Source organism: Micromys minutus (genome assembly GCF_963924665.1).
Source record: "Micromys minutus genome assembly, chromosome: 9".
Lineage (NCBI taxonomy): Eukaryota > Metazoa > Chordata > Mammalia > Rodentia > Muridae > Micromys > Micromys minutus.
In genome coordinates, this window is record NC_137978.1 from 26,086,452 (window position 1) to 26,112,785 (window position 26,334).

Here is a 26,334-nt window from a genome sequence, read left to right on the forward strand (position 1 = left end):
TTAAGGAGTGGGATCTGAATTGTAGTCCACAGTTGGAGGGCACTTGCCCTTCATAAAAGATGTAATCCGTTCCCTGCAAAAAGAGAGAAAAAATGGGCACAAACTCTTGCAAGGAAGTGAGTTCCCCAGCCACGACCTCCAGACCTTTTACGGCAAAGGGTCCTTTCTAAGGGAAAGTTCTCTATTGTACACCCATTTTACCATAGCCAGACTGTCCTGTAAGAGCTCAGAGGAAAAATAAAAACACAAGAAAGCCATCTAGACTAGCCAGAATCGGCGAGGTCCAGCTGCAGCAAGAGACCCTGCCTCAATAAATAAAGCAGAAAGTGACCGAGAAGGCTCCCTATGTAAACTTGAGGCTTCTACACACATATAAACACCTGCACTCATGTTCACACACCCACAAACAGACACAGACACACACACCTAAGTAAAAATTGAAAAATAAAAGACAAAGAATTCCCCGAGGGTAATATAAGAATGTGAGCAACCTGCTCTTTAAGATGAATAAAAAGTTTTGAAAACACTTCAGCAAAGAAGTGAAGAAGAAGGAATGAGGCGATGCAAACTCAAACCGTTGTGAAACACAATTAGAACATCAAAAATTCAAACACGAAGCTCTCACTGACAATGATGTAGTGGGGCTGGGATGTCATTCAGGGGCAGAGTGGTTGTCTAGCATATCCAAGACACAGGTTTTATCCCCAGCACCAACAAAGTATGGAAACAAACCCAGGACATGGAGCAAGTAAAGCCTCATCCGTCTTGGGTGCAAATACAAACCGCTCAGCATCGCCGAATACTCTGAGTGTTCCTTAGGCCACTGTATGCGCATTTTACCAAATGACTCAAATATCATATTCTGGGATAGTTACCAGAAAGAACTAGAAACCTGGCTATCTAGAGAGCTCTACACAGCTCTTTACTGACGCTTTACTGAAGGCTGAACAAAGGCAGCCCATGCACTCTCTGATACGTTTCGGCATCAAAGGAACAAGCTTCCTCTGCCACGTGGGTGGCCGCAATAACACAGGGAAAGATGTGCCCGTGCATGGTTGATTCCATTTGGGATGTCGGACATGTTTGTCACCGGTACGGGCACAGTGCATTGATGCAGGCAGCATGAAGAAGCTTTCTTGCTTGTGGTTTCATGACTGGATGCATCTGTCAAACTCGGAAACTGGGAGCTGGGGAGACGGCTCAGTTAGCAAAGCGTCTGCAATGTATGCATGGTGACTTGGGTTTGCTCTCCAGTGCCCACATGAGAAGGTAGGCGTGTGGCATGTGCTGTGATCCCAGCACTGGGAGGTGGAGACGAGCAGATCTAGGCTTGCTGGTCAGTCAGACCAGTGACAGATCCCATCGCCTAAATAAGGTGGACAGTATTCCTGAGGATGACACCTAGCTTGTCCTCTAGCTTCCACATGCATAAAGACATTTAAAATTTTAGGGCCTAGAGGATGGCTCAGTGGTTGAAAGCACACACAATGCCTGAAGAGGATGCAAGTTCAGTTTCTAACACCCACATAGAACAGCTCACAAACACCTTTAATCCCAGCTCCACAGGTCAAACAACCTTCTTATTACCTCTGTGAGCACTGCACTCTCACACACAAACACACTCTGCTATGCATGTGTGTGTGTGTGTGTGTGTGTGTGTGTGTGTGTGTGTGTAATTGAAATTAAAAATAAATAAGTTCAAACCTTATAAATTGCCTGAGAAAGAATGACTTTTATATAGATAGATTATACTATTCTAAATATTACTTTTAAGGCTGAATGTGGTGACATAGATCTTTATTACTAATATTCAAAAAGCAGAGGCAGGTGGGTCTCTAGGTGTTACAGACCAGCCTGGTCTACACGGTGAGTTCCTGGTTAGTCAAGGCTACCTAGTAAGACCTTGTTTCAAAAAAAAAAATAAGTAAATAAAAATATAAATAATTAAAGCTGACTTTTATAAAAACCTATGGTTTCTAACAGAACAAGTCCAAGAGCTCAGCTGGATGCCTGAGGCCTTTAGTGACTGCCTGAGCCACCCCAGCCCTGTCCTCACTGTCACTCTTACCCTACACAGCATCCCCACTGACACTCTCTGGTTCATATTAGGCTGAAGGTCAGGGAAGGGTTTCCTAGAGTCCCTCTTTCTAACCCCAGCAGCCCAATCTTTCAGCAAACAGAAGTCCAGGAAGTGTAGGAAAGTGAATAGAGGTGGCGGGGTGGAAGTGGGTAAAGTGAGAACAAGAAGATGCTGGGTTCTTTCTCAGCCTTCCTGACCCAAAGAACCATCCATCCTGGTCTCTTTTTCAGGAACTCTGGAGAAGAGGTAGGGAAAGATTTTATCCAGAGAGGGGGGGGGGTTCTAAGTGCTATCTGCCTCCTCCAGATCTCATGCTTCCTTGCAGTTGTGGGGAGTAGGGTATGTCCCCCAAAAGCTAGAGGCTCTGATCTGCTGTCTTCTCTGCTACACTGTCCCAGGAGCGAGGCCAGTAACTACAAAGAGTAGGTGCTCAGAGAATTGCTGAGGAAGGCAGGCATCAACACCACACACTAACAGTGACTTCGGGAAGTCATGCTCTCTTAAAACTTCAATAGTCTCAACTGAGAAACACTGAAATTAATCCCAGTTATCTCACAGAGGATGTACTGTGGTGGTTAATCTTGTCAATTTGGCATGCTTTAGAATCAGGTAAGAAGTACACTTCTGGGCATGCCTGTGAGGGTAACCCCAGAGATGTTTAAACCATCTTCTGACCCATCCTGAATGTGGACAGTATCATCTCATTAGCTGAGTTGCAGGACTGAATGCAACAAAGAAAGCAAACTGGGCACTTGTGCCTTAGGGTTCCATTGCTGTGATGAGACACCATGACCCAGGCAACTCTTACAAAGGAAAACATTTAATTGGGGCTGACTTATAGTTTCAGAGGTTCGGTCCATTATCATCATTTCAGGAACCATGAAAGTGTGCAGGCAGCCATGATTCTGGAGGAGTCAAGAGCTCTACATCTTGATCCATAGGCAGCAAAAAGAAACTGGATTTCACACTGGGCATAGCTTGAGCATAGAAGGCCTCAAAGCCCCCCTCCTCCAGTGACACACTTCCTCCAACAAGGACACGCCTCCTAATAGTGGCACTCCCTATGGGACAAGCATTCAAACACACGAGTCTATGGTGTCCTATTCAAACCACTACAACTAACATTCCTCTCTCTCTCTCTGCTTCCTGATTGGGGACACAATGTGACCAGGTGCTCCACACTGCTGCTAACACAGAAGAGCTGTTCCCACTGCCATCTTCTCTATCTTGATGAACTATGCCCACAACTCAAAGCTACAATAAACCCTTTCTCCTCAAGTTAGTTTTGGTTAGGTATTTTCTTACAGCAATGAGAAAAGTAACCATATAAAAACATACACATTTAAAAATTCTGTGTATACTGTAGACATACTTCAAGAATATAGGAATTTACTATTATGTTGAGCACTGAACATTTATGGTCCCAGTGTGAGAGTTTTAGTAAAGAATTTCATTTCAATTAATTAAAACGCTGAAAGGACAGTATGTGAAGAAGTATTTTAATGCCTGCCATATCCTTTGAGATTTATCAAAAATAATAAAATGATCAAGAGAGAAGGCTCAGCGGCTAAAAACATATACTGTTCTTGTAGAGAAGACTTGAGTTTAGCCTCCAGCACCCACATTCGGTAGCTCACAACCACTTGTAACCCCAGCTCCCGAAGACCAGCGCCCTCTTCTGGCCTCTCTGGACACTGCACCCATGTATTCATACCCACATACAAATATACAAACACACATAATTTAAATCTTTTAAAGTGGCAGATAGAAGATATAATTAAGCATTAAAACATCACTAATGTGATAACTATGTATAATAATAATGATTTGTGTATAAGAGAGAGTACAGATACATGAATGTCATGTTGTATGTCAAAGGACAATTTTCCGATGTTGGTTGTCTAATTCCACCATGTAAGCTCTAGGGATTGAACTCAGGTCATCAGGATCAGCAACAAGTGCTTTTATCCAATGAGCCATCTGGCTAGGCCGTAGTAACAAAGTCTAAATGGGTGGTATAAAATCCTGTCACCTTTTCTACATGTTCAATTTTTCTCATAATAAAACATTATGTAAAAAAATTGTAAATTTATGCCAAGTAAACCCAGAAACTTCTCAAGTGTTCCTTTCATGGCCTCATTTAGTCACTAGGCCATTTCATTAAATGAACATGTAAGGCTCATCATTTGACAAGTGTTCACGAGTTTCTCCTCTACAAATCAGCAAGGCACTGGAGCAGGGTACAGAGACACTCTGTCTAGCTTCACTGTGGGCATGTGAGAAAGCCACAGTAGCACAGGAAAGCATGTGCCAGCCTGGGGTGTGCAAGAGGCTGAGAATAAAGAGACACTGTCCAGAAAATCAGGGAAGCTTTTGTATTTAAGCAGTGTTATGGCTCGTGACACATAGGAGTTTCCCAGATAAACACTGAAACAACCTTGTACAGTCAGTGGCCCTAGGACAAGGCCAGTAAGGGAGTTGCCGGGCTGGCACTGGCCCACATGGCCAGAGAGCAGGCCAGCTAGAGTTTCTGCTTTATTTGTGTTTTTGAGTCAGTGTCTTACTATGCAACCTTGAATGATCTAGAGCTTGATATGTAGACCAGGTTGGTCTAAAACTTAGAGATACACCTTCCCAGTGCTGGGATTGAAGGTGCACACATTCACACCCAAACAGAATTTTAAAATCCCAGTTAGGACTGGGTGTGACAACACATGTCTTTAATCCCAGCAGAGACGGAGGTGGGCATCTCTGTGAGTCTGAAGTCAGCCCCAGTCTACAGAGTTCTAAGCCAGTTAGGGATATAGGCAGGTTCTGTCTTGAAAACTGAAATGTTGTATTATATCTGCCAGACAAGGCTACTCAGTCATGGGTTCAAACCAAGCCATTGACTACACTGATACGTTGTTCAGTATCCAAGTGCCGTCTTTCTCAGGGTGAACTTTTAAGCACAAACCCACATGCTGTACTGACATACCTCAGTGAGCAAGGACAGTTAACCAGAAGTGGAACCACAGAAACCAAAACCAAAGTACATTAGGGTCTTTCCCAGAACTATGGACTTGGATGGTGTAGGTCTTTGTTCCCAGTTTGCAGGTGGTGCTGCCTGCATGCTGGTTCAAGACCTGAATGCTACTTCTATCTGGGGACAGTCATACTAAGGTCTGGGGATCGTAACAAAATAAAATAAAACGTCCTAGTCAAAAGATCTAGAAAGGTAACCACATGGAGGTCTGCCGTCCAGTGAACACACATAGAGCAGCTACTATATACACAGTAAGATAGAAAAAGGGCTTTCTCACACATGACTTACATCAGAGGTTACCGGGTTGGAAGCCCAAGAAAAAGCAGGTGAGATTTGGAACTGAGACTAAGAAAATGTCAGTGGGCTCACACATTCCAGGACGTTCTGCACCTCCGACATACGCTCTCCTTCACCTGGATTAGAGATGGACAGCATGCCGGGAAAGGGCATATCTCCCCACCCACGGCCTCAGTCTGCCTTAGCTCAGGAGGACAAATGACACACAAGGTCATAGTTTCCTGCACTCTCTGCCCTCCCATGAGACAAATCCCTTCAGAGGCCTCCTTGAACAGTGCTTACTCACATTAGGGAACAGGAAAATGGCAGACCAACCACTTCTACAGCACCCCTGCTGTCTCTGGCTTTATACATTTTACAGCCGCCAAGCCCACGGGAAAATGGCACCAGAGCCATCACCCTGGAAAATGGCAGACATCAACATCAAAGGGTAGGAAGGATACGGTGAGGATCCCTCCCCAACACAGTCTTCATTTTTACTGTTTATTCCAGCTGTTTCTAAATTAAAAATAAATTGAGTGTTGCTGTTGTTGCTGCTGCTGCTGCTGCTGCTGTTGCTGAGGCCTGCCCCACTAGCATAGCTGCAGCCATTTTGTTCCATGTCCTCCAGCTATTTCATACTGTTGCTGTAATATGCCTGCCAGTCACTGACACAGAAAAATAACTTGACTCAGAGCAGGGTCATGCTGACCTCATACCCTGTTATGTTCTGTATACGGTTTGTTAATCTTAAAACATTTCACAAAGCTTCAGGTAGGACCCATCAAATCAAAGGTCAATATGAACTGCTATGTCTAAAATATCCTGGGTCAGAGCTGACCACTGGGTGTCCCTTCCTGCGTCTTTGTATGAGCTCATTGTGGTCATTATAGTTTTCTCCTTTATAAGCCTGTCCTAAGAACAGACTGGTACCACAATTAGGTTCTCTTCCTTTTTGTGGTCCTGATCCGATCAGAATTAGGTTGTACATTCAATAAACTATTCTTGCTTACGTGAAATCAGTGTTTGTATGGTTTGTGTGGTGATTCCTAAATCCCTCTGTGTGTATGTGTGTATATGTGTCTGTATGTGTGTCTGTATGTGTGTATGTATGTGTGTATGTATGTATATGTATGTATGTGTGTGTATGTGTGTACATACATGTACATGGCTGTAACTAACTGTATGTTGAAGCTAGAAGAGGGTGTGAAATCCCTGGAGCTGAGGCTACAGAAGGTTGTGAGCCATTCAGCATGGGTACTGGGAACTGAACCCCAGTCCTCTGCAAGGGCAGAAATATTCCTAACTACTAAGCTGTCTCTTCAACATGCTTTTTTAAAATTGTTTTTTAAATTAAGTATAAATGTGTGTTTGCATAAGAGTATGTGCACATGTGAGTGTCCAGAAGATGGCGTCAGATCCCCGGAGCCAGCCCCCAACCTGCTGGGAACTAGACTTGGACCCACTGCAAATGCAGCTGCCCTTAACTGCAAGCCATCCCTCCAGCCCTCCACTGAAAGCTGTGGGTTTCCTGAGATGGCTGCCTTGATACATTTGACAGTTTGTATCTACCGCCTTCATTGTAATTCTTTTCTAAATAGTTCAAATTTTCAGATTTAATTATTCTCTTAGACTTAAGAGCTTAAGGGGTATTTGCTTGCTTGCTTGCTTTTAAACAGGGTTTAAAAGGGGCTACATGGTTGACCTGAAACTTGCTGTGTAATCCAGGCTGCCTGGAATTTACAGAGACATACCTGCCTCTTCTGGCATTAGAGAAGAGGCCTTTCTTGAGAGCAGAAGGCAAGAGGTCAGAGAGGGCGGGGGAGGCCAGTGGCTTGGGTATTACTGGGTATGTGTGAGCTCTCATATCTAAGACCATTGTTTGTGCCACTAACTAAAAATTTAATTTAAAAAGAAGTGAGCTTTCTAATTTCCAGGTTCCTGGTTTGGGGAATCATTCCTTTGGTGTTAACATCTCACCTTATTATATTATTTTTTAAAAATGGACATAAATTTTTCTATAATAACATTTTAGCTTAGACACTTCCACTGAGATTTTCCTAGACAGTTTTTATAAATGTCTTCTTTTTAAAAATTATTTATTTGTTTTACATATATGAGTACACTGTAGCTGTCTTCAGACACATCTGAAGAGGGCATCAGATCTTATTACAGATGGTTGTGAGCCACCGTGTGGATGCTGGGAATTGAACTCAGTACCTCTGGAAGAGCAGTCAGTGCTCTAACCACTGAGCCATCTCTTCAGCTCCCTTATGTTTCTTAAGTGTCTGAAATAGCAGGATAAATTTTACCTATCTAAAGCCTCCAAATCATTACTATCTGCCCCATCTGACATTTTCAGACAGATCTACTGAGAGTTATCATGGGGACTCTGTCACATATTTGGGTATGGTTATTGGATCATGGTTATTGTGATTTCTTTATGGATTTTGTTCATCAGGATTAAGTATTCATCTTGTAGGGGAGTATGGTGGAGGCTTCAAGTCATCAGCCTATGGGAGCTTAGAGCAGGACTGGGAGTTCCAGACCACCCTGGGCTACATAGGCTACATAGGAAGAACCAATCAAACAAAACAAAAATATCCATCTTTGTCTTTAGTTTCTCTTTGCTTGGTGTTGGGAGAAACTTGTCACCTCATAAAGGTTGTCTCTGTATTGGTTGTCTCTGTATTGGTTGTCTCTGTATTGGTTGTCTCTGTATTGGTTGTCTCTGTATTGGTTGTCTCTGTATTGGTTGTCTCTGTATTGGTTGTCTCTGTATTGGTTGTCTCTGTATTGGTTGTCTCTGTATTGGTTGTCTCTGTATTGGTTGTCTCTGTATTGGTTGTGGTTATTAAGCATCATCTGTCACAGTGTTTTATAAGAATAACAATACCGAAGTCCAGACAGTATTCAGCTCTCTGCAGTTACAGAAACAACATTTGAATAAAACAAAGACAGCTTGACCCAGTGCACTGAAGATCATCCCAGCTTCTTGGTTTTGGGATTATTAGTTTGTCTTTTATTGTTGGTTACATGAGTCTGATACATTGTACCCAGAAATATTTTTTTATGTTCCTCCAAGTTTTGAGCTTTTTGCCCTAATCCACTCTTCATCTGACTAGAGAAGATACCCGGTAACATTTTCAGAAGGGAGATGTTGGGGAGATATCTTTGACCCTCATGTGGTTCTCATTTGTTTGTGTGAAAACAGATATTTTGACTACAAAAAAAGATTTATAATCCAATTCTTTTTTTTTCTTGAGAATTGTATAAGTCGTGAGTTCCACCATGTATGTTTTAGAAGAGAAATCTAGAATATGCCTGACTGTTTTGATTTGATTGAAGATTAGCTGTCTTGAGCCAGGCTTGGAGGGTAAAGACACTGCTAAGCCCAGGGATCTGAATTCCATCCTGACTCCCACATGGTCGAAGAGGCCTCACTGCTGTTCATTGTAACTAACTATTGACTGTTGTGCTTGACAAAATATGTGCCCTGGAACTTGTACGTATGGATATCTATGCATGCATACATACAAATTAATTAATTAAAATTTTAAGGGGCCAGAAGGGTGGCTCAGTGGCTAAGAGCACTAACTGCTTTTCTAGAGATCCTGAGTTCAATTCCTAGCAACTATATGGTGGCTCACAACCATCTGTAATAGGATCTGATGCCCTCTTCTGGTGTGTCTGAAGACAGCTACAGTGTACTTACATACATTAAACGAATAAATAAATTTTTAAAAATTTTAAAGGAAAAAAATTAAAAGGACAATAAAGATAAATGCAAAACAATTTATATTGACTTTTGTTAGGCAGTGGTGGTGCACACCTTTAAGCCCAGCACTCAGGAGTCAGGGACAAGCAGATCTCTGGAAGTTCCAGACCAGCCTGGTCTAGACAATGAGTTTCAGAACAGCCAGGGCTACACAGAAAAACCTTGTCTCAAATAAAATAAAATAAAATAAAAAGCTGTGTGTGTGTATGTGTGTGTGTGTATGTATATATATATATATATATATATATATATATATATATATATATATAACTAGAGAGATTTTTAATTTTCCTTTAACTCAGAAATTACACTATACGTCACTGACTGGGTATATGTGGTGGTTTGCATGAGCATGACCCCCATAGGCTTATATATTTGAATATTTGGTTCTCAGTTGGTGGAACATTTTGGGAAGGATTCAGAGGTGTGGCCTAGTTGTAGAGGTATGTCTCTTGGCCCTTGCTTTGAATTTTCATTCTCAGTTAGCTCTCTGCCTCATGTTTCTCAAGATGTGAACTCTCAGCTTCTACTCCAGAGCCTTGCCTACCTACCTGCTGCCCTGTTCCCCACTGTACAGGTCATGGACTCTGACCCCCTGGAACTATGAGCCCCCAAGCTAGATTTTTTTTTCTTTTATAAGTTGCCCGGTCCTGGCGTTTTGCCATGGCAGTAGAAAAGTAACTTAAGACAATGCATTATTGGCCTCTTTCTCCCCTGTAAATGCACTGAAATAAAAGTAAAGGAATGAGTCTTAAAGCTGATTCTGGCCAGTGCTGAAGCTTTCTTTTCTTGTACATTGGCCTTAGTCTTTCTCTCAGGCATGTGGCTGTCCTGTGTGCCAGCTTAACTCAAGCGGCAGTGTGGCGTTTTCTCCCCGACTGAAGCTCCTGCCCATGAGTCTACAATAAACGCTTCTCTAAAAATAAAACAAAACTCTTAGAGCACAGACCCACGCGAGCAAATGGATGGAAGAATCATGTTCAGAAAAGCCCTCTGTAAGTGGAATCGTGGGTGGAAGACTGGCAACACAGCAGATCCATGAGTCTACACCCCACGTTGGTAGAGAGTAACGCTAAGGAATCTTCCACTGGGAAAGACTAAAGAGCTGACATCGGGTGCCACTGAAAATGGGATTGAATTTGAAAATGCAAACAGGAACAGAGATAGAAACCCTGGATGATGGCAGCTCCCCCTCCTCCCACTCAGCAGCCAGAGAGGTGCCTTGGCGCACGTTCATGCATGTATTTTTATATACTTACTTTTCTTAGCACTGTAAGAAAGTATCTGGCAAGAGCAACACGTGGAGAAAGGATTTATGGTGACCCAGAGTTTGTGCGTATAGTCCACCATGGGGAGGAGATGGTAGTAAGAACAGCTCTTCCATGGCAGCAGGAGTGTGAGGTACCTGGTCACACTGTGTCAGCCTGCTGACGACTGGAGATGGGTTCGTGGAAACTGGGGTTTTCTGCTCACAGTGACAGGAGCTGAGTACTCTGTCTCCGTATCTAGATATCTATCTATTCATTCGTTCACCCGTCCACTCAGTGACAAGGTCTTGAAGTACAATTAGGTTGTAATTAGCTCATTATGTAGCCCAAGATGACCTTGAACTCGTGGTCCTCCTGCCTCCATCTGCTCACTGTTGGGATTATAGTCATGCACACGCATGTGCAATCTGTGTACACCGTATTGGTTTTGTTGTTCTTTTAAATTTTTGTTTTTATTTTATGTTATGAGAGTTTGGCCTACATGCGTTTTATGTGTGTGCCTGGGGCCCATGAAGTCCAGAGAGAGTGTTGGATCCCACGGGTATGCGAGTTTTCTCAACGTCTGAGCCCAGTGAGCACCACAGGGTATAATTTGAATGAAATGAAAATGGAATTCCTGACTAGTGTTTTAGCCCCCCTCTCCTACATGGAAGAGCACAAGAAACCAGGACAGAAGCAGGCTTGGAGAACAACTACGTGGCGGAAGCACATAATGGGATTTGGAATCTCTCACACCCCCTGGCTCTACCTGGGCTCCTGGGATAAGAAGGCTGTGCCCCAACAGGACACATAAGCTCCCCAGGGAGAAACTTCTCAGAGGATCTAACACCCACAGGGACCCTTTAAGTAGCATTCACAAGCACTAATTGAGTTTCACATCTTGACCCTGTAGGGTATAAATTATTCCCCTTTTATAGATTGAAAAACTGAGGATTAGAAGAAAAGCCAGGGAGTCCTGGTTAGGGATGGCCCTGAAAAAGAAGAACTCTTAAGTTGTGTTCTCTATCTCAAGAATCCTTGTTCTGCTTTATTTACAGGGCTTTTTGCTATAAAAATAATCTATATCCAAGCACTTGGGAGACAGATGCAGAAGGATCAAGTGTTCAAACTCACCCTCAGCTACATAAGGAGTTTGAGACTAACTCAGCTTCCTGAAACCTTATCCCAAAACACCAAAAACAAGTAAAAAGCAAACACAGGTTTTGATAAAAATCAAACAATTTGAAAACAAACTAAGTATGTGGTGGAAGAACCCATAGCTTCTCTCCCTAGACATAACTATGCCCAGAAGTTTCACACTAAGCAGCAAGATAGCTCTGCAGGACTGCTTCCTGCATATACATGTGTACTCACACCCACATCCCTACATGCATGTAAACACTTATGCACTCATCCCAAGACCCTACAAACACACACATACATGTGCATTCACACACACACTTACACATGCATACATATACAAGTGCACTCACTCCCAGACTCCATATGCATATACATACACACACATATGCACTCACACCCACACTTACACATGCATGCATGTGAATATACATTCACACCCACACCCCTACATGCATGTGAACACTTGTGCACTCACCCCCAGACCCCACATGCATGCACACACACACAAGTGCACTCACACATTTACACATGTGTGTATAGGCATGTACACTCACCTTCAGACACCACATGCATGCACACACACACACAAACAGAGCCCTTTGAGCACCCAAGCATGACTCTTTCTAATCTCCTAAATCTTTCCAAGGGCCTGATATTGGAGAATAATCACTGACCTAGAAGAGGAAGGACTGGCTTCTAGTCCTTGCTCTGCTACTCAACAGCTGTGTGACTTCAGACAACATCTCTCCTTGCTTCCATCTCTGGTCTTGGTTCAATATGTGTAAAATAAGACTGAGCACCTTGGCCAGAAGGGGAGAAGTGCTTTTATACAGTAAAAGTACAAAAGTAAAAGTGTTAGTATACCTTAATGACAGGAGAGATGGCTTGGCTGGTGTTAGCATTTTGTCTAAGCTCCGCCCCACAGTTACCTGGCAGGGGCCAGGCTTGCCCCTCCTCTCTCTCTTGCTTACTGGCTCTGTCTCTGTCCTCAGCCTCCTGCTCCCCTCTCTCCCCATGCTCATAGGCGGTCTCTACTCCTCTTCTCTCTCAGCCTTTCTCTGTCTCTACTACCCCCTCAGCTCCCCTCCCCATGCCCTGAATAAACTCAATTTTATACTATATGTGTGGCTGGTCCCTCAGGGGGAAGGGATGCCTCAGCACGGGCCTGAGGAGGCACCCCTTTCCTCCACACCTCTGCCAAACATATTCCTTATCTTTCTATAAAACACAACAGTAACAGGAAGAGCACTGGCTGCTCTTACAGAGATCCTGGGTTCGGTTCCTAGCACCCTCGTGGCCACTCACAAGCACCTTAATTCTGGTTTCAAGCAATCTGATGCCCTCTTCTGACTTCCACGGGCACTAGGTACACACTCAGAACATATACATACATTCTTACACATAAGATAAACCTTTTCTATTTTAAAAATCAGATGGGCAGAGGTGTCACGTGACTTTAATCCCAGCACTCAGGAGGCAGGGGCAGGTGGGTATCTGAGTTGGGGGCCAGCCTGGACTACAGAGTGAGTTCTAGAGCATCTAGAGCCACACAGAGAAAACCTGGCTTGAAAAACCAAATAAATAAAGTACAGGTGACATGTATACGTATCTCTGCTCCCACCTGAGATCCACCAGAAGATGTTTAAAGGAGCTCTAAAAGGACAGAGGGAGAAGAGGCGGAGGTGGGGTTACAGCATAACTGTGAAGGCAAAAAGAGAAATATGGGCCAGGAGGGACTCCAGCCTCTGCCACAGAGCCTAGGGGGGGTCCAGGACTGCTGACACCGAGACCTCAGGCAGCAGGACCAGGACCAACGCCAATCAAACCAGAGATGAAAATCTGTACCAGATCCGCCCACACTGGCTCCCCGCCTCCTTTCCCCTAAAACCGCAGACTGAAGCTTAGCTTGTGGGAAGGTTTCTGGTGGGGGAGGGGATGGGCGTGGAAGGCTGAGCCAGCAAGTCAAGACAGACAGCAGAGGGCCAGGGTGTAGGGCACAGACTGAAGGGGGTCTCTAGCCTCTGCCCCAGAGATCAGCACCCACTCTGCACTGACCGCACCCAGAACACGCGCAGGAAGCAGGACAGGTAAAGGATGGATCCAGTCAGCGCCCCACCACATTTAGACTCACAGGCATCTGTGGTGTTTCTGTCTTGAATGTGAGTGAATATAGGAAGAGCTAAGAAGAGCTGGAGACAACACACTTAGGGTACAACGTAATTCAGATCCTTAGCGAAGAGAACATCCTACATCAACAACACAGAATTGGCCCTATGAAAGAAAAAAGGAGCAGTTGATAACACAGAAGGGCTGTCAGAAATTAAAGTTATGGTAGGATTGGGGTTAGAAAGCCAGGACAAAGAGATTTTACCAGAAGGAACAGAAAAGACATAAGAAAAAAAGAAACTAGGGTCTGGGGAAATGACTCAATGTGTGCATTAGAAGGACCAGAGTTCAGACCCCCAGAAATGCCTCCGCCCGGCATTCAAGCCTGACAGAGATGGGAGAGGGGAGGCAGAGCCCTTGTGCTAACCTGGTTAGCTAGACTAGCTGCTCAGTGAGCTCTGGGTTCCACGGAGACCCTGCCTCAGTAGGGCAAAGGATGACACATGTCTTCAAATGTATGCACACTTGCATATATACATGTACTCCTACACACTCTCATATGCATACACACACAGAAGTGTACATGTCAAAATGACAACAAAACCCTGAGAAACTAGAATGCCAAACGAGGACATCTGACATGTGTCTAAAGAAGAGAAGAAAGGGAGGGTAATAATCACAGACAAAAACCCCAAATCAAATTTTCCCAGAGGGGAAGGGCAGAGCTACCAAATGACAGAAGCACTCCAAGTGCCCGGCACAATGCTTGAAAATAGACTACAATATGGCGCATCACCATGAAGTACCATGAAGATCCTGGATCCTAGGGACAAAGAAGGTCTGGGAAGCTTCCAGAAAGAAATATGCAGGTTATATGCACAAGCCAGAGTGACATAGGCTTGAAAACTAAGCTTGGAGTTAGAAGTGTGGAACAAAGCTCTCCAAATTGTCGAGAAAAATGAATCCTAATTTGGTTATTTCCAGCCAGACTGGACCAGCTGAGAAGGCAGGGGAAGGAAAGCTCATTCCTGTGTGTAATCTGTCCAGATCCTTACTCCCCACTACCCTGTCTCAAATGAAGGATTAAGACAGAGGAGGCTACAAGACCATCTTTATACAAATAAAACCAACTTAAAAATTACACTAAAAAGCTACGGATGGCTCCGCAATTAAAGGCGCTGCTTGCCAGGAAAGAAGATGGGCCAGAATCTCATGTAAGCATTGAGTGGGTGCGGAGCCCACCCCTAATTCTCACCTAGGGAGACCAGGGATCCCCCAGAGCAAGGTTGCCAGCAAGAATATCCATATCCGCAGCTCTGGGTTTGACTGAGAGGCCTCAATGAATAAGGGGGAAGAATGCTCACAAATGAATCAGCATCAACCTCAGGCCTCCACATCACACAAAGACATGCATGTGTGAGCAAACCATCTCGTGCCCAGCACTGGGTCCCCACGATGCTCACTCCATAATTTCCCAGAAAAAAAAAAAAAAGAAAAAAACCTCAATTCTAAAGTGCATGTTTCATCAAATCTAAGAATATCTAGAATCAAAATTCTACTTTAGCCAACAGCTTCTTAGGTCAATAAAATATGGCAGTAGCTGATATCTGTGACCTCTTTACAGTTTGTGGTGGGGTTTCATGCTTAGGCTTCCGAGGGTCCTGAAATGACTTTGCCAACCCCTGACCAACACCAAGAACCTGAGGTCCTGTGAAATGCAGGTACCTAGAGCTTGCATGGTGCTGGATTGAATGAATGACCTTTGCCCTGTCCTCTTTACCTTCAGACTCATTGCCGGTCCAACCGAATCTCCTCAGCCAGCCACTCCCTTAACAGCTGAGGGGAAGCTCAAAGGAAAGCAGCATGCCCCCTCCTCACACAGCCAGTAAGAGGCTGAGCTAAGTTCTGTGGGAAGCCACCGCATTCGCCATTACAAGATGGCGCCCAGCCCGAAGGGAGGTTGGCCAGTTTTGAGGTAAACAACCTAAGTGCGCATGCGAATATGCCTGTTTTGCTGACTCATGCTGACTCGTTCTCTAGTCCCGAGTATGCTAATTAGGGCGCACAGAATTCACCAATCAGGTGGCGACACATTCCTCCTAAGCATATATAAGGAGGGTTGGTTTCTGGGCTCGGGGTCTTTCGCAACTGCAATCAAGCCCGCAATAAACGCCTGTAGAAGGATCCAGTTGTGGCGCGTCTTTCTTGCCGGAGAGATAGGTGATCACTACAGAGTTCTAAATGGAGTTTCTCCAGGTTCTCCTCGGGGTGGCTAGCATGGGAACCAAGCAAGCCTCATCTCTAGAACACCAAAGAGTCATCTTAACTGCCCTCAGTCCCCTCCAAGAGCTCCAGCCATACTCACTGCAGGATTCTGTCTCGGTTTAGGTCCTGCAGGTAGCGCTTGGGTTCATTCATGTACAGGGAGCGGTATCGCTGCCTTCGGTCTATGGTCTCCATCAGCGTGGTGTTGAGATAGCGGCCTACCCCAACTGGGTTCTATGGCAGGGACAAAAAAGACATGAGGGCAGTTAGTGAGTATGGTGTGAAGACTTGCCTCGAGCTTTCTATCCCTCTTTTGGGACCCTGACGCCAGCACCACCCCAGTTGTTTGGAATCAAGTTGAGGCTGTGGTAGAGCAGGTGAAACCCTGGTCTGATACGACTGTTGTGCTTGTAAGAAAAGGTGCTCAGTGAGGGCGATGTTTACACACACAGGCAGAGATTAAAGTGGTACAGTCACGAGCTGGTAAAGCCAAGGGTCTCTGGTTACCAGCAAAAGCTGTAAAGAGACAAGGAAGGATTCCCTACCAACCACTTCATAGGGAGCGTGGCCCCGTCTTCTAGCATCCAGAGCTGTGAACGTACAGCTCCATTCACTAAGCCACCTAGTTTGTGGTCTTTGTGGGACACCCGGGACACCCTACCCATGTGCCTGCCAATAGAGAGGCTTGGGGACAAGATGTAGCTTTTCAAGATGACAAAGTAACATCATGACAGCACAGGCAAGGACGTCATAAGAGCGGAGTCTGGGTTACTGTCCAGGGGGCCTTCCTGCCCTGCCTCAGGAGCTGGCCCTACCCTAGCCCTTCCCTTCTGCCTGGCTAGCAGAGAGCTAATTTTAACTGTCAACTTGTCACAGCCTAAAATCATCTAGAAAGAGTCTCAGCACTATCACCTGGAATTATATGCAAAAAAAAAAACAAAAAAACAAAAAACAAAAAAACACTTCTCCTTTAAAGGTGCCTCCTTAAAGGAATATTCGATCACAGCAATGGGGAAGAAAACTAGTACAATCCGGAAATTTGTTAGAAATGTAATGTCCAGCCCCCCCCCCCCCACTCCCGAAGGCATACTGAATCCAAAACCCTGGTTTGAGGTCCATTGAGTAGCTAGCCTTTAAGAAGCCCTTCATGCCTGCTCAAGTTGGCAGCCCTAGAAAACAGGAGCCTAGAAAAATGAGTGAATGAAACAGAGATAGCCTTGGGCTCAAGAAGCATCTATGTCAGGGCCACAAAGGGCTGAGGCAGTCTGTAGAGGTAGGAGAAAGTCCCCTGCCTACCTCCATATGTCCCCAACCCAGATGCACTCACCCAGGTTCCCAAAATCATCTGGTAGGCCTTTAGGCCGGACCGCTTGGAGGCCAGAAGGAACGGTGGCCGGTTGACATGTTTCTGTTCCGTCTCATGAGGAAGCCAAGAACCAGGGCCAGCTATATCCTAAGCATAAAGAGGGAAAACTGAGGAAGCCCTAGCAATCTCAGCCTAGGCTGGACAACTGAAGACTCATGGCAGCTGACCTACTGCGTCTTTCATCAAAGAATGAGGGAAGGGAAGTGACTTCAAGTTCTACATGTCCCATACTACCCACTCTACAAACCCCCAACCAGACACCTCTTTACAGGTTCCCAGGGGCCCAGAGAAGTGCCGCCTAGGACTATGGCATACTGGCCCTGGAACCTGAGAACTGAGCCCTGTATAGAATCTCCTGGCCCCTACCAGGGGACCCAGTCAACCCTTTCTAGTCTATGAGGCCCAGTTTCCCTTTACACGCTAGGAATGACCCTTCCAAGTTCCCTTGGAGAGGAATGGCAGGGGTTAGCAGGCGGTTAGACTGTCCATACCCTTTGCTCCTCCTTCACTTCTTCCTATGCCCTTTGAGGCAGGCCCTGCCGGGGTGTAGGGATAGTGGTGACAAAAGCAAAGGGCAACTCTTTAAAGAACTGGTCAGTGCCACCCAGAAAGGACTACCTTGAGGCAGGCAGAGCCAGGCTCCTCCCTGGGTAGATCAGGTAGGCAGACGTGAGGATAAGTCCTACCTCACTCCCTCCTGCCCAGTCTCCGCATCTGTATGGCCGGAGGAGGGACAGCAGGTAGGAAAACCTTACTGACTGGGATTTCCTGGTGGCCTGGCTCAGCTATGGGTTCTACAGGAATAACCCTATCATGGTTCTAATGGCTGGCTACAGTAATAGGCCAGGTGTGGGAAAGCTCAGAGAGACTAACCAGTACAAGGCCAGACTGGCTACCAGCTGGTTCCTAAGACACAGCTTTTCCCTACATGACCACTGCACCCCGCCCCCTCAACCTCCCTAGCCTACAGAAAAGCTGCCTTCAAGAAGAGAAAACACCCTATGGGGTACACTGACCTTATTTTTGGGGCACTGGCTAAGGGTTGTCCAGTAAATTCTTTCTGTGGGATGTTTTGGATTCCGGGGATATTTTGAGAAAACCCCTTGTTTTTTCTTGTGTTGTGAGTTCAGTTCGTCCACAAAGCTCTTGTAATTGGTCAATTCCTTGGGCTTCTTTTTCTGAGGAAAGGGAAGAGAGAAAGAAATGCTGTATTAGGAAGATCACAGGTACACTAGCCCTCACAGAAACCCAGGTGGTACCCATGGGACACCTTGACTAACAGAGGCACTGCTCTGACAGGGGACCGTGACAGTGGGGGAGGGGCAGGTAAAGAACCCTGAACACCTAAGTGTTAGCCCTGAGGCCTGCCTGATGGAGGAGTGCTGACTCCTGCAAGCTGTCCTCCACAAACGTGCCCGAAACAAGTGGGGAGAGTCTGTATGTGGTGTCTGATGCAGAAACTTCGTATTTGTCAACTTTTCTGTAAACCTAAAATTGCTCTTAAAAAGAAAATAAAATCTGTGAAAAAAAAAGTTCAAGAATAGAGGTTCAGCCGTGGTTGTAGTACCAGCACTGGGGTGGGGGGGTGCGGTCCCAAGACCCCTGCTGTGCTGGGCAGTGGCCTTAGTGGCAGGTAGATCTTAGAATCAGTCATGTCTCAGGACATAGGACAGTGATTACCACGTAGCTCCCACTTCAACCACCCCTTCCCTAGGGCTCACTACAATGGTCTCCAACTAAAGTTGCCCTTTTCTTTCCCCTAGAATGGAAATACCACACGGTCCATTTCCCTGCACCTAGACTGTGAACTGAACTAATCCTGCCCATTCAGTGACTCCATGTTGGGGATGAGACAGACAAGTCTAGACACATACTTGTCCCCCACAGCCATAAACACAAAGAGAGTAAAGCTGAGAAAGCCACAAAATCCTGTAAAGGATTTTGATAGGAATGGGGGCGTCTGGCAAGCTAAATTTCTAGCCCAGTCTCCTCTCCCACCTTCCAGCTTAGGGCTCCATTACCCAGGGCATGGCCATTAACCCAGCTGAGGCTATGAAGCCTGGGAAATGTTTACAACCAGACACTGCACTTCTGCCCTTGGGGTTCCTGCAGGCCTAGTGGCACACGTTGGACCACCTGTCTATCAGTACAGTTCTTGTTATTGCTGAGAGAACTAGCCACAGGGTCAGAAGTCCAAACTGTGGCTTTGACCCATTACCATCTGTGTGGCTGACCTTGGGTTCCTCGCCACACAGGGAACCATATCCCACCCTGGCAGGGGCACAGAGTAGACCTCTCTCCAGCAGCACTTGGCACACAGGGTCACATTCCTGTGGCTAATCAACAATTACCCTGCCAGCCCACCCAGACACATACCTGCACAGAGTAATGTCCGTAGGGCAGAGGATTGCTGCGTTCACCGGAGAAAATGTCATAGGGGCCACGAGTACCAGTGGATTTGTTCACAAAGGTCTCAATATCGCTTTTGATGGTGTAGGTCCCAGGCCCCAGGCCACTGCCCTAGAGATGAAAGTGGTGAGGGTTTTTGAAGGGGAATGGCCAAGGTGGGGCTTCAGACAGCCTATCCCTGAGGTTACCCTGAAAGGCCATGCAAGGAGAGGCTGCTGAGGGGCGTACCTGATGAGACAGGGGTGGTGGCTTGTTGGACATTCTACACATGAGGCCGTCAGAATGGGAGTGGTTCCAGGCCTTCTCCTCCAGCTGTGTGTATGGGTTCCCCTTCTCCCCGTAATTTCCAGGGCCGGGATAATAATTCTGCAGGGCAGGAGACAGAAACACAGACTGTCAGTCTATCTTTGTGCTGGCTCATCTGAGGAAGATATGTCTGGGGTTTCAGATCTCAAGAGGGGAGACAAGGTCTTTGGATTGAGCATGCTACCCACCCCATTATACAGTATCCCCCTTGAGCCTCCGCCACTGTTCACTGTTTCAACTCCAAGTCCAGCTACACTTCTGACTCAGCACCTCTGACTCAGCACCTCTGACTCAGCACCTCTGACTCAGCACTTCTAACTCAGAACCTTGTGTTCAGCCTGGTTTTCCTGATTGTACTTGCTTACAATGCATTCTTACACACACACACACACACACACACACACACACACACACACCTACAGAGAGAGGGGGGGAGGCCCTCCCACCTCAGAATGCCTTTCTTGGCCTCTGGTTTGTCAATCACACCAACCCTAGACACCATCTCTCCTGAGACCCACCTTCTCCCAGGCTGTTCCACAGCCTCTATAGATCTACCTTTATGACTACAACTCTGACCAACTTCCTCACTAACTGAACAGGCTGGGAAGAATGAGCACTGGAATTGTGGGACCCTGGCTCTGCTACTTCCTAGCTGGGGGAACTCGGGCCTCTGAGCTTCATGGTCCATGGTACTAACACAGAGATGGTAACACTTTCCTTCAAAGAATAGTGATAGAGTTGAAAGTCTGCAAAGCCCTCTGCCCAGGGCCCGGCACATAGTAGGTCCTATCACACAAGTCAGGATGAGGTGACAGGACGTCTTGAGGTTAGAACTGTGGCTAGGAGCCTGAACGCTGAGTTGGTCTTTGAAGTACAGTGAGCAGAGCTAACCTACGGTTCAGGGAGGTAAGGGTGTCTTGGTGAGACCTGGCTGGATTTCTGAGGCTGATGTGCCTCTTTTAGCCACATGGGGGCACTGCTGTCCCATAGGTGATGCAAATCACTGCCTTGCTTGGCCCTGAAACCAGACTTCCAGAGAGGGTGGGGCCAGTACTAAAAAAAAAAAAATCAGGCCACTGTGAGGATCAGATCTGTCTGTCCCCCAAAGAATGAGACTGGGTCTTGCTTCCTTCCATGGCTCAGAAAGCCATGATCATGAGTCCCCTGCAGATTTTGTTCCAGTGAGGCCTTCCCAGACTGCTCTCTATAATAATCACCCCTCAGCACTCTTTCCCTGTGCCATTTTCCCTCAAAACCCCATAAAGAAGGATATGTATCTCCATCTTCATGCTGTGGTGCGTATCACTAAGATTCCTGCTCTTACATTTGTCAACGCTGGACACCCCCTTCTCCCAAAGCCTAGTTCGGCACATAGCTTTCTGTTGTTGTTTAATCATTATTCCCCAGTTGTCTAGCCAAATGAATATGTTTGTTGGGTTTCTAATATACTCTAGGTTTCTTCTGAGACATAAAAGATGAACCACACTCATCCCTTCTCACTGGGTGCAAGGCTGAGACACGGGAAAGCAGAGGAGCCAACACGGGAAGCCTAGAGAGCCTGGCCAAGCCTAGGGAGAAGACAGGTCAGAGAAGGGTGCTTCTCAAACTATCCAAGAGGCAACAGCCTTCCCACAGAGGACGGAGGGTAAAAGAGACACAATCACATACCCCGATGAGTCCTCGGAAGCGTGTCTCCCCAGAACTAAGTAGACCCCGTTTGCTCTGTGGTTTCTTCTGTAGCTCAGTTAAGAAGTCTTTGATGTTGTAGGAGCCAGGCCCCAGATTGTGTACCTGCCCCAAAAGAAAAGAAGACAGGATGAAAAGGGAACCTGGGAAGGTCTAGCCAGGAAGGAGCCCAAAAGGTGAGGGTGTTCTCCAGGAGGGAGCCACATCCTTTAGGACTCTGGAGGGATAGCCATGTGGACAGGAAGCCTCGATCCTTGAGGTAGAGAAGGGTATTCCCGAAGTTCACCTGCTGCTCTCTTTCCTTCTTGATGGCCTCGTACTGGAAGTGAGGTAGCTGGGTCAGCCGGGTGGCTTCTTGGGCCCGGGCCCATCCTGAGCCTAACTTCTGTTCCAAGAACTTCTTGCTGAAGCAGGTATCCTTGGAGTTATAGGTCCCAGGTCCTATGTGGGACTAAGTTAGAGCAGGCTCTGAGCTGAGTCAGTCTTAACCACCTACCCCACCCCCTCTGCATGTGCAAGTCACCCCTGGCCTAGGAATGGAACTAGACAGTCCCCCCAGCCTGACACCCAGGAGCTCGGCCATCACGATGGGATGCTCGTCACCTCTGTGACTGGCCTTGTTCCACTTCAGGGAAATACAGATCCGAGCCAGGCTGATGCACGGGCTGTTGACGAGGAAGCCTGCGGCCCTTAAACTCCTAGGTTTTTACCATAGTCCTGAGTTTATCAAACATATCTGAAGCCAAGGATGAGCCAAGCTTGGGTCGGAGCGTGCACTGGGGTATTGTGGGAGGGACGCAGACCACTCGGGAGGAAGCAGGCTCACCAGCTCCTGATGATGCCTGGAGTAGGGAATCTCTGTGAAGGTGCTGGACTTCTTCTGGTTGGGATAGACAGCGGAGACATCAAACCTAGGGAGGTATAGAGCCAAGTGAGAGCCTATCTGCCCCTGACAGGGCAGCTTTGGGAGACAGGCAGTGGGTTCCCGGAATGGATGACTTTGGACTTGACCCATGAAAGTCACTTTGCATCTGCTTCATGATTCTGAGAGTTCCAGAGACACTCTGCCACCATTCCCTACGCTGTGCTTCTCTTCACGGCCTCATCGTCTTCAAGTACCATTACCCTTCCCGCCTCCAAGTAGATAGATGTTATACCACATGGTGGATACTTTATATCATCTTTCATATACATTTAATTATATATAGGGCTATTATCCAGATCACCTCATGACCTCAGATCCTAGAACCACGTGTGGCACATAATATGCAATTATATTACATAATAGAACATAAAAAGAAATATGACAGTTGGGCATAATGGTGCACACCTTTAATCCCAGCACTTGGGAGGCAGAGACAGGTGGATCTCTATGACTTTGAGGTCATCCTGGTCTACATAGAGAGTTCCAAAGACATCTAGAGTGATGTAGAGAGACTGTCTCAAATAAAATGTTTAAAAAAGAAAGAAAAAGAAAAAAGGGAAAGAAGAAAGGAAGGAAGAGAGGGAGGGAGGGGAAAAAAGGAAAAGAAAAAAAAGAAATAAATATCTGGGCTGCAAACCTACTCAGAACTTTTTAGCTGAATTTCATGGGATGGGCAGACCATGTGGCCTCTCTGAATACTTTACACTGGATGGTTTGGAAATACTTTGCAAGAACTTACTACAGAAATGGAACAGAAAACAAAAGAACTTAGAGGCTTTAATCCCACCCAGCACATAAGGGGCAACGGTAGGCAGATCTCTGTGAGTTCAGTGCCTGCCAGGGCTACATAGGAAGACGGGAGAGGGAGGAGGAAGAGGAAAAGAAGAAAAAAGAGGAGAGGGAGAGGAGGAGGAGGAGGAGGAGGAGAGAGGAAGTGTGAGTAGTGGGGGAGGGGTGAGCCAGCCCTCTTCCCTTCCTCCCCAGAGGCTCCAGCCTCTGTCTGGTCTTCCTCCCGGAGGCAGAGGCGCTGGTGGGGCCCACAGGAACTCTCTTGGATCCTGGGTGCCAGGCCAGGAAGCAGTTGGGCCCCACCTGTGGCTCTGCACCCCAAAGGGCGCCCCTTTGAACCACTTGGGGATGGCGGACATGATGTTGCGCGGGGGAGGGGCGCCGTGGGTGCGAGGTCTCACTGAACTTAGCTTCCAGCCTGCCCCCACCCCCCGCACAACACCCCCTTGACACCGCGCGCTGCCAAGGCAACCCGCAACCCAGGGCGTTATGATTCAGCAAGTACAGACCTGCTTCATGCCACGTGGGAGCTTTCCAGCGTGCTGGCTGCCCCTTGACGTTTTCTTTCAGTTTATATTTCCAATGCGGTCTTGCCTGAGACCTTTCCCGGGCTCCTACAGACCTTAGGATCCCCCTGGGGTTTAATGAGATTGCTCTTGTCACTTGCTGAGGATCTGTTTATTTCTGCTTTATAATGTTCACCCTTCGTTGAGGGAAATGGAGGGGACAGCAGACTTGGGAATTCTGGTCCTCTACTGAATGGAACTCTGGGGAGGGCAAGGAAGGTGGAGTGTGGAGGGCGAGTGGGGAGATAGGTGAAGGGACTTAGGGACATCAGAGGGGATATAGTGAGTGGTAGCAGAACCTCAGACATCCACTCTGAGCAGACATTGAAGTCTGCAACCCAAATGTGGCCCCTGTTCTCTGAGAATAGTGGGGAAAGCGACTCAGACAACCACCTCCGAGGCTTGGCCAGGCTAGCAGGTAGGTGGTGGGGTGGGACCCAGCCTGTGGAGAGTACTTCAGGGAAGAATCCCTAATGAGGAAGCACTTGCTAGGTGAAGAAACAGGGGAGGGTGTGTCCCAACCTGCTCATGACCAGCTGTCCCTCCTCCTCCCTTCCCCTACAGATAGCATCCTCTGGCTGTGCTGATGTCTCCTTCATTACCTCAGAGCTCTCCGGGGGCTTTCAGCAGAGATGGAGCAGGCAGAGGCCCAGCAGCCTCTTACAGCCTGCCCACATCACGGTTGGAATTTGAAGGGAGAGCTGGCCTTCCGGCTCCAGGCCTGGCAGTCACATAGTCCCAGCTGATAGAGCAGCCACTGTACACCACTGAGCTGGGGGTCCATCTCTCCCCAGCACCAGGGTCTCAAGAAAGTAGCGTCCCTCCCTAAGGCCCTGCATGTTTACCTGGAAAAAGGAAGCCTCCTGGGCAGATTAAACAGCCTACAGTAGACAATTCCTGGCCCACAAAAAGAGACTGTCTTGTTCATTCCTAACACAGTGCTTGTCATGTAGTGAGCGTGTAGCAAATGTTTGTTGGGTGGAGAGTAAGTGAATAAATGAATTTAGCACAGTTTGTTCGGGACCCGTCCTTGGAGAGCTATACTGAAGTACCATGTGATCATGGCTGTCCTCACCCTGAGCAGGAGGCCCTCCTTCCAGCCTGGACCTCCTTAGGCACTCTTGGAGGGCTGGCACAAACCTGCCTGCAGCTGCTGTGCCTTTTAGAGTGATCTCTTTTGGTGCAGGGGTGGTGGAAGACACAAGCCAAAGTCCATGGGCCAGAGTCATTGCTGCAAGAGAAGCCAAGGTGAGTCAGCTCTGTACTGAGGCCACCTGCCATGAACAGCCCATCCCTCCCCATCATAGAACTTCTTTGTCTGGCCAACTAATTCATCCTCCTCCACTGGTGTTCTCACAACCCCTCCATCCCCACTCTAATGATCGAAGGAAAGAGATCTAAGGCTTAGGCAGAAGCATAGGGTCACACAACCCATCCAGGACTCAACACTTGAGAGATTTATAGCTGTAAGAGTTCAGCCTATCCAGACTTCATTGTCAATGCAATTACAGCAAGCTTCTCAGCCAGGATGGAGGCTGTGAGGGGGCTTTTGTTGCTGCCTTTAGGTCTTATCTCTAGCAACTCTCTTTCCCACTCTTCGTGAGCTCCAGCTGTGGGCAGCTCTGGCCCCAAGGAATACCCTACAATGCATTGAGAAACCACTAGCCTTTTTAATTTCCCAGCTTCTGCATCCCCATCCGCTTACTCCCTTCCCTCCCAACCCCTACTCATCTTCCTAGAGTCAGATCAAAAGCTTAGCCCACCCACCAGGATGGTTAATATGAACGACATTAGAGAAAATGACTTGTCTTGGCAAGGATGTAGAAAAACTGGAAACTTTGAGCTTTGGTGATGGAAAAATATAACGGTTGTGCTGCTATGGAACAGTACAGTGTTCCTCAAAGAATTAAATGTAGAATTACAACACAACCCAGAAATCCCAGTTAATATGTGCCGAACACGTATTTGTATAATATAACGCTGCTCGTAGGAGCATCATTCCCAATAACCATAACCCATGATGGATAGACAAGGACCGATAGGTACAGACAATACAGACGGTGAGATATTGCTCTCCCTTAAAGAGGGAGGGAATGCTGTCCAACAGAGGTTGTATACATTGTAATCCCAGCACTTGGGTACCTGAGTCAGTAGGAGAATTCTAGACCAGCCATGACTACATAGTAACTACAAAGCCAACCGGACTTCATAGAGACCCTCTGTGAGAGAGAGAAAAAGAGTACAGAATTAAAAAGGGAAGTTCCTACTCAGGACACATCATGGACGAAGCTTGAAGTCATTATGCTAAATGATAAGCAAGCCAGACATAAAAAGAACCAAATATTATTTCACGTACACAAAGTGTCA

The 26,334-nt window shown here is 46.7% G+C and overlaps 1 protein-coding gene across 1 annotated transcript; it reads right to left on the reverse strand.

Moving 5' to 3' along the window:
* On the reverse strand, window positions 1-25,196 carry CIMAP2 (ciliary microtubule associated protein 2; the record flags this gene model as incomplete). The annotated part of the gene is made up of 11 exons (XM_080922140.1): window positions 1-73; window positions 16,021-16,154; window positions 17,248-17,373; window positions 18,303-18,464; window positions 19,663-19,806; window positions 19,924-20,061; window positions 21,670-21,792; window positions 21,974-22,138; window positions 22,514-22,598; window positions 23,705-23,860; window positions 25,108-25,196. The coding sequence occupies 11 exons, from the start codon at window positions 25,194-25,196 to the stop codon at window positions 1-3; spliced, it is 1,395 nt and encodes a 464-aa protein (XP_080778266.1).
* Between the last annotated feature and the right edge of the window lie 1,138 nt (window positions 25,197-26,334).